General features: G+C 43.8%; 1 protein-coding gene across 1 annotated transcript in view; it reads left to right on the plus strand.

Annotated features, from left to right (window-relative positions):
• Nucleotides 1–12,733, plus strand: part of plekhd1 (pleckstrin homology domain containing, family D (with coiled-coil domains) member 1) — a 41,595-nt gene that overhangs the window by 9,426 nt on the left and 19,436 nt on the right. The window contains exons 2-3 of the mRNA XM_038967862.1: nucleotides 11,813–11,906; nucleotides 12,057–12,146. Coding sequence (XP_038823790.1) covers nucleotides 11,813–11,906; nucleotides 12,057–12,146 — 184 coding nt within the window. The remainder of the gene's footprint in view (nucleotides 1–11,812; nucleotides 11,907–12,056; nucleotides 12,147–12,733) is intronic.

The raw sequence follows: 12,733 nt of genomic DNA on the forward strand, positions 1-12,733 counted from the left end.
ACCCTTGTAGAACTGACCATCCTACCAATCCTCGACTTCGGCGATGTCATTTACAAAATAGCCTCCAACACTCTACTCAACAAATTGGATGCAGTCTATCACAGTGCCATCCGTTTTGTCACCAAAGCCCCATATACTACCCACCACTGCGACCTGTACGCTCTCGTTGGCTGGCCCTCGCTTCATACTCTTCGCCAAACCCACTGGCTCCAGGTCATCTACAAGACCCTGCTAGGTAAAGTCCCCCCTTATCTCAGCTCGCTGGTCACCATAGCAGCACCCACCTGTAGCACGCGCTCCAGCAGGTATATCTCTCTGGTCACCCCCAAAACCAATTCTTCCTTTGGCCGCCTCTCCTTCCAGTTCTCTGCTGCCAACGACTGGAACGAACTACAAAAATCTCTGAAATTGGAAACACTTATCTCCCTCACTAGCTTTAAGCACCAGCTGTCAGAGCAGCTCACAGATTACTGCACCTGTACATAGCCCATCTATAATTTAACCCAAACAACTACCTCTTTCCCTACTGTATTTATTTATTTTGCTCCTTTGTACCCCATTATTTATATCTTTACTTTGCACATTCTTCCACTGCAAATCAACCATTCCAGTGTTTTACTTGCTATATTGTATTTACTTTGCCACCATGGCCTTTTTTTGCCTTCACCTCCCTTTTCTCACCTCATTTGTACACATTGTATATAGACTTATTTTTCTACTGCATTTTTGACTGTATGTTTGTTTTACTCCATGTGTAACTCTGTGTTGTTGTTTGTGTCGAACTGCTTTGCTTTATCTTGGCCAGGTCGCAATTGTAAATGAGAACTTGTTCTCAACTTGCCTACCTGGTTAAATAAAGGTGAAATAAAAAAAATACAAAATACAAAAATGTTGCCATTACTGTTACTAGCAAAGTTCGTTAGAAAAGGCTAGCAATGCTAATGTTAGCTAGCTACAATATGGTGGTCCCATCCATCTTAGTTAGCTGGCTAAAGTTCTACTGCATCTGAAGTCAATCTGCGGACATCACAATGATGACAAAAGGTTGTCCTACTAAGTATTTTTTCTCTTTTAAAATGTTATCGTGTTTCCAAGCCAAATCCGAGTATTGAGACAGGCTAACGTCAGCTATCTAGATAGCTAGCTATTTAGGTAACTCTAGCTAGTTGGGTAGCTAGCTAGCTAACGGCAGCTATACTAACGGTGATAATGATTATCAAAATAAATACCGAACAAAAATATAAACCCAACAATTTCAACGATTTTACTGAGTTACCGTTCATATAAGGAAATCAGTCAATTGAAATAAATAGATTAGGCCCTAATCTACGACTGAGCAGAGTTGCAGGCGTGGGTGGGCCTGGGAGGGCATAGGCCCACCCACTTTGGAGCCAGGCCCAGACAATCAGAATCAGTTTTTCCCCACAAAATGGCTTTATTACATACAGAATTACTCCTCAGCACCCCCCTCCCCCAGATGATCCCACTGGTGAAGAAGCCAGATGTGGAGATCCTGGGCTGACGTGGTTACACATGGTCTGTGGTTGTGAGGCCGGTTGAACATACTGCCAAATTCTCTAAAACAACGTTGGAGGTGGCTTATGGTAGAGAAATGAACATTCCTGCAGTCAGCATGCCAATTGCACGCACCCTCAAAACTTGAGACATCTGTGGCATTTGTGTTGTGTGACAAAACTGCACATTTTAGAGTGGCCTTTTATTGTCCCCAGCACAAAATGCACCTGTGTAATGATCATGCTGTCTAATCAGCTTCTTGATATGCCAGACCAGTCAGGTGGATTATCTTGGCCAAAGCGAAATGCTCACTAACAGGGAGGTAAACAAATTTGTGCACAAAACATTTGAGAGAGATAAGCTTTTTTTGTGCATATTGAACATTTCTGGGATCTTTTATTTCAGCTCATGAAACGTGACCAACACTTTATATGTTGTGTTTATATTTTTGTTCAGTATAGCTACATAGCTAACTAGATGTAGTCCAAGTACCAGTATAATCACCACCAGTGGGGAGAAAGATTAACTCCAACTCCACCTATTCGGTATGTTAGGGAACTTCACGGTATCCAAACCGTATATCCTCATCCAAACCGTATATCCGCATCCAAACCGTATATCCGTATCCAAACCGTATATCCGTATCCAAACCGTATATCCGTATCCAAACCGTATATCCGCATCCAAACCGTATATCCGTATCCAAACCGTATATCCGTATCCAAACCGTATATCCGCATCCAAACCGTATATCCGTATCCAAACCGTATATATGCATCCAAACCGTATATCCGCATCCAAACCGTATATCCGTATCCAAACCGTATATCCTCATCCAAACCGTATATCCGCATCCAAACCGTATATCCGCATCCAAACCGTATATCCGCATCCAAACCGTATATCCGTATCCAAACCGTATATCCGCATCCAAACCGTATATCCTCATCCAAACCGTATATCCGCATCCAAACCGTATATCCGTATCCAAACCTTATATATCCGCATCCAAACCGTATATCCGCATCCAAACCGTATATCCTCATCCAAACCGTATATCCGCATCCAAACCGTATATCAGCATCCAAACCGTATATCCGCATCCAAACCGTATATCCGCATCCAAACCGTATATCCGCATCCAAACCGTATATCCGCATCCAAACCGTATATCCGTATCCAAACCGTATATCCGCATCCAAACCGTATATCCGTATCCAAACCGTATATCCTCATCCAAACCGTATATCCGCATCCAAACCGTATATCCGCATCCAAACCGTATATCCGCATCCAAACCGTATATCCTCATCCAAACCGTATATCCGCATCCAAACCGTATATCCGCATCCAAACCGTATATCCTCATCCAAACCGTATATCAGCATCCAAACCGTATATCCGCATCCAAACCGTATATCCGCATCCAAACCGTATATCAGCATCCAAACCGTATATCCGCATCCAAACCGTATATCCGCATCCAAACCGTATATCCGCATCCAAACCGTATATCAGCATCCAAACCGTATATCCGTATCCAAACCGTATATCCGCATCCAAACCGTATATCCGTATCCAAACCGTATATCCGCATCCAAACCGTATATCCGCATCCAAACCGTATATCCGTCTCCAAACCGTATATCCGTCTCCAAACCGTATATCCGCATCCAAACCGTATATCCGCATCCAAACCGTATATCCGTATCCAAACCGTATATCCGCATCCAAACCGTATATCCGCATCCAAACCGTATATCCGCATCCAAACCGTATATCCGCATCCAAACCGTATATCCGCATCCAAACCGTATATCCTCATCCAAACCGTATATCCGCATCCAAACCGTATCCAAACCGTATATCCGCATCCAAACCGTATCCAAACCGTATATCCGCATCCAAACCGTATATCCGCATCCAAACCGTATATCCGCATCCAAACCGTATATCCGCATCCAAACCGTATATCCTCATCCAAACCGTATATCAGCATCCAAACCGTATATCCGCATCCAAACCGTATATCCGCATCCAAACCGTATATCAGCATCCAAACCGTATATCAGCATCCAAACCGTATATCCGCATCCAAACCGTATATCCGTATCCAAACCGTATATCCGCATCCAAACCGTATATCCTCATCCAAACCGTATATCCGCATCCAAACCGTATCCAAACCGTATATCCGCATCCAAACCGTATCCAAACCGTATATCCGCATCCAAACCGTATATCCGCATCCAAACCGTATATCCGCATCCAAACCGTATATCCGCATCCAAACCGTATATCCGCATCCAAACCGTATATCCGCATCCAAACCGTATATCCGCATTTATCCGCATCCAAACCGTATATCCGCATCCAAACCGTATATCCGCATCCAAACCGTATATCCGCATCCAAACCGTATATCCGCATCCAAACCGTATATCCGCATCCAAACCGTATATCCGCATCCAAGCCGTATATCCGCATCCAAACCGTATCCAAACCGTATATCCGCATCCAAACCGTATATCCGCATCCAAACCGTATATCCTCATCCAAACCGTATATCCGCATCCAAACCGTATATCCGCATCCAAACCGTATATCCGTATCCAAACCGTATATCCGCATCCAAACCGTATATCCGTATCCAAACCGTATATCCGTATCCAAACCGTATATCCGCATCCAAACCGTATCCAAACCGTATATCCGCATCCAAACCGTATATCCGCATCCAAACCGTATATCCGTATCCAAACCGTATATCCGCATCCAAACCGTATATCCGTATCCAAACCGTATATCCTCATCCAAACCGTATATCCGCATCCAAACCGTATATCCGTATCCAAACCGTATATCAGCATCCAAACCGTATATCCGTATCCAAACCGTATATCCTCATCCAAACCGTATATCCGTATCCAAACCGTATATCAGCATCCAAACCGTATCCAAACCGTATATCCGCATCCAAACCGTATATCCGTATCCAAACCGTATATCCGCATCCAAACCGTATATCCGTATCCAAACCGTATATCCGCATCCAAACCGTATATCCGCATCCAAACCGTATATCCGTATCCAAACCGTATATCCTCATCCAAACCGTATATCCGCATCCAAACCGTATCCAAACCGTATATCCGCATCCAAACCGTATATCCGCATCCAAACCGTATATCCGCATCCAAACCGTATATCCTCATCCAAACCGTATATCCTCATCCAAACCGTATATCCGCATCCAAACCGTATATCCTCATCCAAACCGTATATCCTCATCCAAACCGTATATCCTCATCCAAACCGTATATCAGCATCCAAACCGTATATCCGTATCCAAACCGTATATCCGCATCCAAACCGTATATCCGCATCCAAACCGTATATCCGCATCCAAACCGTATATCCGCATCCAAACCGTATATCCTCATCCAAACCGTATATCCGCATCCAAACCGTATATCAGCATCCAAACCGTATATCCGCATCCAAACCGTATATCCGCATCCAAACCGTATATCCGCATCCAAACCGTATCCAAACCGTATATCCGCATCCAAACCGTATATCCTCATCCAAACCGTATATCCGTATCCAAACCGTATATCCGTATCCAAACCGTATATCCGCATCCAAACCGTATATCCGCATCCAAACCGTATATCCGCATCCAAACCGTATATCCTCATCCAAACCGTATATCCTCATCCAAACCGTATATCCTCATCCAAACCGTATATCCTCATCCAAACCGTATATCCGTATCCAAACCGTATATCAGCATCCAAACCGTATATCCGCATCCAAACCGTATATCCGTATCCAAACCGTATATCAGCATCCAAACCGTATATCAGCATCCAAACCGTATATCCGTATCCAAACCGTATATCCGTATCCAAACCGTATATCCGCATCCAAACCGTATATCCGCATCCAAACCGTATATCCGCATCCAAACCGTATATCCGCATCCAAACCGTATATCCGCATCCAAACCGTATATCCGCATCCAAACCGTATATCCGCATCCAAACCGTATATCCGTATCCAAACCGTATATCCTCATCCAAACCGTATATCCTCATCCAAACCGTATATCCTCATCCAAACCGTATATCCTCATCCAAACCGTATATCCGCATCCAAACCGTATATCCGCATCCAAACCGTATATCCGCATCCAAACCGTATATCCTCATCCAAACCGTATATCCGCATCCAAACCGTATCCAAACCGTATATCCGCATCCAAACCGTATATCCTCATCCAAACCGTATATCCGCATCCAAACCGTATATCCGTATCCAAACCGTATATCAGCATCCAAACCGTATATCCGCATCCAAACCGTATATCCGCATCCAAACCGTATATCCTCATCCAAACCGTATATCCGCATCCAAACCGTATATCCGCATCCAAACCGTATATCAGCATCCAAACCGTATATCCGCATCCAAACCGTATATCCTCATCCAAACCGTATATCCTCATCCAAACCGTATATCCTCATCCAAACCGTATATCCTCATCCAAACCGTATATCCGTATCCAAACCGTATATCAGCATCCAAACCGTATATCCGCATCCAAACCGTTTATCCGTATCCAAACCGTATATCCGCATCCAAACCGTATATCCGCATCCAAACCGTATATCCGCATCCAAACCGTATATCCGCATATATCCGCATCCAAACCGTATATCCGCATCCAAACCGTATATCCGCATCCAAACCGTATATCCGCATCCAAACCGTATATCCGCATCCAAACCGTATATCCGCATCCAAACCGTATATCCGCATCCAAACCGTATATCCGCATCCAAACCGTATCCAAACCGTATATCCGCATCCAAACCGTATATCCGCATCCAAACCGTATATCCTCATCCAAACCGTATATCCGCATCCAAACCGTATATCCGCATCCAAACCGTATATCCGTATCCAAACCGTATATCCGCATCCAAACCGTATATCCGTATCCAAACCGTATATCCGTATCCAAACCGTATATCCGCATCCAAACCGTATCCAAACCGTATATCCGCATCCAAACCGTATATCCTCATCCAAACCGTATATCCGTATCCAAACCGTATATCCGCATCCAAACCGTATATCCGTATCCAAACCGTATATCCTCATCCAAACCGTATATCCGCATCCAAACCGTATATCCGTATCCAAACCGTATATCAGCATCCAAACCGTATATCCGTATCCAAACCGTATATCCTCATCCAAACCGTATATCCGTATCCAAACCGTATATCAGCATCCAAACCGTATCCAAACCGTATATCAGCATCCAAACCGTATATCCGCATCCAAACCGTATATCCGCATCCAAACCGTATATCCGTATCCAAACCGTATATCCTCATCCAAACCGTATATCCGTATCCAAACCGTATATCCTCATCCAAACCGTATATCCGCATCCAAACCGTATCCAAACCGTATATCCGCATCCAAACCGTATATCCGCATCCAAACCGTATATCCGCATCCAAACCGTATATCCTCATCCAAACCGTATATCCTCATCCAAACCGTATATCCGCATCCAAACCGTATATCCTCATCCAAACCGTATATCCTCATCCAAACCGTATATCCTCATCCAAACCGTATATCAGCATCCAAACCGTATATCCGTATCCAAACCGTATATCCGCATCCAAACCGTATATCCGCATCCAAACCGTATATCCGCATCCAAACCGTATATCCGCATCCAAACCGTATATCCTCATCCAAACCGTATATCCGCATCCAAACCGTATATCAGCATCCAAACCGTATATCCGCATCCAAACCGTATATCCGCATCCAAACCGTATATCCGCATCCAAACCGTATCCAAACCGTATATCCGCATCAAAACCGTATATCCTCATCCAAACCGTATATCCGTATCCAAACCGTATATCCGTATCCAAACCGTATATCCGCATCCAAACCGTATATCCGCATCCAAACCGTATATCCGCATCCAAACCGTATATCCTCATCCAAACCGTATATCCTCATCCAAACCGTATATCCTCATCCAAACCGTATATCCTCATCCAAACCGTATATCCGTATCCAAACCGTATATCAGCATCCAAACCGTATATCCGCATCCAAACCGTATATCCGTATCCAAACCGTATATCAGCATCCAAACCGTATATCAGCATCCAAACCGTATATCCGTATCCAAACCGTATATCCGTATCCAAACCGTATATCCGCATCCAAACCGTATATCCGCATCCAAACCGTATATCCGCATCCAAACCGTATATCCGCATCCAAACCGTATATCCGCATCCAAACCGTATATCCGTATCCAAACCGTATATCCTCATCCAAACCGTATATCCTCATCCAAACCGTATATCCTCATCCAAACCGTATATCCTCATCCAAACCGTATATCCGCATCCAAACCGTATATCCGCATCCAAACCGTATATCCGCATCCAAACCGTATATCCTCATCCAAACCGTATATCCGCATCCAAACCGTATCCAAACCGTATATCCGCATCCAAACCGTATATCCTCATCCAAACCGTATATCCGCATCCAAACCGTATATCCGTATCCAAACCGTATATCAGCATCCAAACCGTATATCCGCATCCAAACCGTATATCCGTATCCAAACCGTATATCCTCATCCAAACCGTATATCCGCATCCAAACCGTATATCCGCATCCAAACCGTATATCAGCATCCAAACCGTATATCCGCATCCAAACCGTATATCCTCATCCAAACCGTATATCCTCATCCAAACCGTATATCCTCATCCAAACCGTATATCCTCATCCAAACCGTATATCCGTATCCAAACCGTATATCCGCATCCAAACCGTATATCCGCATCCAAACCGTTGATCCGTATCCAAACCGTATATCAGCATCCAAACCGTATATCCGTATCCAAACCGTATATCCGCATCCAAACCGTATATCCGCATCCAAACCGTATATCCGCATCCAAACCGTATATCCGCATCCAAACCGTATATCAGCATCCAAACCGTATATCAGCATCCAAACCGTATATCCGTATCCAAACCGTATATCCGCATCCAAACCGTATATCCGCATCCAAACCGTATATCCGCATCCAAACCGTATATCAGCATCCAAACCGTATATCCGTATCCAAACCGTATATCCGTATCCAAACCGTATATCCAGCTAGCTAGGGCTTTTCAGTCTCAAACTCCGGTGATCCTTTGTTTGAACGCATTGAGGATGAAACAACCAAGTCCCATTCTATGACGGGAAGCACCGTTGTGTAGCTGGCCACGATAAGGATTAGCTACAATAGCGGAATTTGCGGTTCACCTTAAATTGAAAGTGATGAAAACGGCCATATTTGGACTAGATATTGCTAAACAATGTTGTTATATATATAAACAAAATACAATTTGTTAGTTTGACAAAATGAATCTGTTGAAATCGCACTGTGGATGTATTAGACTTGCATTGGGGTCATACTTCTATTTCAATATAGGGCCTCCCCTATGGATTGTGGATCCATTAAATAAGGTATCAGCCTACTCAGAGACACCCACAGAACACAACTGTGAAGAGTTTATTTAAGTGATAATCCCCGAAAAGCCGGGGTTTGGAGAATATACTGACATGGGTGCTGTTGAGCCCAAGACAAAGTCGAGGGCCGGCAAACCATTTCAAAATATCTTCCAAACACCGGCTTCGAGGACATTATAACTTTTATACAATGGGGTTACCAACATATTCAAATAATGATTTAAATATTTTCATTAAAAACATTATCTTGATGAATTTATTCATACTATTTCATCCTTTCACAAGATATAGTCCCGACACAAATGTAGGGTTGCTACCCAAGCCGGCTGGTAGTTTCTTCTATTGGTTCAGTTGCCAGAGATCCGACCCAATCCTTCGGGAATAAGTCCTACATTCTAAATGTTCCATTGTCATACTGGCTGGCAACATTCTTATCCCTTGCTTGCTCGCTAGCCAATTACAGCTAATTTAGTCACGACAAACAGAGCAGCCAAAATAACAACAGTAGCTGCATTTGCATTTTGTTTAAGCTGTTTTCTAGTGACATTTATTTGGATACATTCATAACAAAGAGCTAATGAAGTGCGATTTCACCTGGCATAGAAAATGTGCTCTCTTGTAAATTTCTGCTGTTGAAAACTAAATGTTAGTCTAAAAGAAATGTGAGATAATGTCTAGATGCTTTTTATATTGGAGATGACGTTTATAACTTCCCTGCCTGGGCTGATGAGACAGTAGATTGCACAGTCAGATGGAACAGATTAAACAGGCATTTTAACGCAATAGATTTAGCCGGTGGCAATTTGTGGAATAGACACCGACTGGAATCCGGTTTTAACCAATCAGCATTCAGCATTAGACCCACCCATTGTATAAATAAATATGAATGTCTCAGCTCTTATTGCGGAGACTTTGACTATCCCATTTCATTGTCCACAATCCACAGGTAAGACTATACAGTGCAATGTGAATGTCCAATAGGCTACATATACTGTAGGTTGACTGGTATGCTTAATGGGGATCATGTCACATTACGTTGTCATTGTAAATAAGAATTTGTTCTTAAACTGACTTGCCTAGTTAAATAAAGGTTAAATAAAAAAAAAAGACAAATTATCCTATATACACGTAGTAGTCCATTTTGACACTAGAATCAATGTTCCTGGCCCGTATCGATGCCACATAAGCCGCGTTCAAAGGGATTTGTAGTTTTTTAGGGACACTGTAGGAGGCAGAGTTTCTAAAGTTAGTTTCAGCAAAGACAGTATGAAGACAGGCAGAAACTGCTTCTCCAATAGAAATCACTGATCACGCTTGTAGGCGATGTTGGCTATCTAAGCTCATAGGCAGAAACACATCGTCGGGTCTAACGGTGGTGTGGGTTAGCTAGTTAAACCTCTGTCTGACTCTGCTGGTATGACTTGGTGGTGTGGGTTAGCTAGTAAACCTCTGTCAGACTCTGCTGGTATGACTTGGTGGTGTGGGTTAGCTAGTTAAACCTCTGTCTGACTCTGCTGGTATGACTTGGTGGTGTGGGTTAGCTAGTAAACCTCTGTCAGACTCTGCTGGTATGACTTGGTGGTGTGGGTTAGCTAGTTAAACCTCTGTCTGACTCTGCTGGTATGACTTGGTGGTGTGGGTTAGCTAGTAAACCTCTGTCAGACTCTGCTGGTATGACTTGGTGGTGTGGGTTAGCTAGTTAAACCTCTGTCTGACTCTGCTGGTATGACTTGGTGGTGTGGGTTAGCTAGTAAACCTCTGTCAGACTCTGCTGGTATGACTTGGTGGTGTGGGTTAGCTAGTAAACCTCTGTCAGACTCTGCTGGTATGACTTGGTGGTGTGGGTTAGCTAGTTAAACCTCTGTCAGACTCTGCTGGTATGACTTGGTGGTGTGGGTTAGCTAGTAAACCTCTGTCAGACTCTGCTGGTATGACTTGGTGGTGTGGGTTAGCTAGTTAAACCTCTGTCTGACTCTGCTGGTATGACTTGGTGGTGTGGGTTAGCTAGTAAACCTCTGTCAGACTCTGCTGGTATGACTTGGTGGTGTGGGTTAGCTAGTTAACCTCTGTCTGACTCTGCTGGTATGACTTGGTGGTGTGGGTTAGCTAGTTAAACCTCTGTCTGACTCTGCTGGTATGACTTGGTGGTGTGGGTTAGCTAGTAAACCTCTGTCTGACTCTGCTGGTATGACTTGGTGGTGTGGGTTAGCTAGTTAACCTCTGTCAGACTCTGCTGGTATCACTTGGTGGTGTGGGTTAGCTAGTCTGCTGCTTACCTGTCTGTTTATTTACCTATACGATTCAGTCAGGATGCAGTCTATGGGCTGCTGTCTGTCTGTTTGTTTATTTACCTATACGATCCAGTCAGGATGCAGTCTATGGGCTGCTGCCTGTCTGTCTGTTTATTTACCTATACGATCCAGTCAGGATGCAGTCTATGGGCTGCTGTCTGTCTGTCTGTTTATTTACCTATACGATCCAGTCAGGATGCAGTCTATGGGCTGCTGTCTGTCTGTCTGTTTATTTACCTATACGATCCAGTCAGGATGCAGTCTATGGGCTGCTGCCTGTCTGTCTGTTTATTTACCTATACGATTCAGTCAGGATGCAGTCTATGGGCTGCTGCCTGCCTGTCTGTTTGTCTGTCTCTTTTTTAGCCCAGTGTTGCCGTCCCTCTTTCTCCTCCAACTAATGACACGTTCTCCATCCTCCTAGATTCTTTATCATCAAAGACAGTTTCCTGCTCTACTATGCAGAGAATGAGAAGAGAAGCTTTGAGACCAACAAATACTTTAACATCCACCCCAAGGTGAGCTTTACTCAACATGGTGCATGTGTTAACCTCAAAAGGTCCGCAATATTTTCACATTATATCTCACATGCATGATGACATATATATATATATTCTACAACTATGAGAAGTTGATGCATTGTGTTGTCTTCATCCTGTCTGTCTCAGGGTGTGATCCCCTTAGGAGGCTGTGTTGTGGATCCGAAGGAAGACCAGGGCATGCCATTCGCCATGGTTATAAATCATGACGACTTCACTGTAAGCACTTAGACAATACTGTTGCTTTAATAATAGATACTTGAAATCTGCATCTCTGTATTATTAGGCAGTTACTGTATCTCATGTGATGATGTGTAACCGATGTGAAATGGCTAGCTAGTTAGCGGTGGTGCACGCTAATAGCGTTTCAATCGGTGACGTCACTCGCTTTGAGACCTTGAAGTAGTGGTTCCGCTGCTTTTGTGGAGCGATGGGTAACGATGCTTCGTGGGGGACTGTTGTTGATGTGTGCAGAGGGTCCCTGGTTCGCGCCCGGTGTCGGGGCGAGGGGACGGACTAAAGTTAAACTGTTACAGATGCGTGCTACTGTTTGTGATGTGATATTTTTTGTCATTTAGCAGATACGTTTTTGTACTTTCTGTTGTTGTTCGTACTGGTCCCCCGTGGGAATCGAACCAACAACCCTGGCGTTGTAAGCGCCATGCCCAACTGAGCCACACGGGATGTATGCATGATGTGAAGATAATGTATGCTGTTGTATATTATCATGTGAAGATAATGTATGCTGCTGTATATTATCATGTGGGGATAATGTATGTTACTGTATATTATCATGTGATGATAAT

The sequence above is a fragment of the Salvelinus namaycush genome, chromosome 28 (genome assembly GCF_016432855.1).
Source record: "Salvelinus namaycush isolate Seneca chromosome 28, SaNama_1.0, whole genome shotgun sequence".
Taxonomy (NCBI): Eukaryota; Metazoa; Chordata; class Actinopteri; order Salmoniformes; family Salmonidae; genus Salvelinus; species Salvelinus namaycush.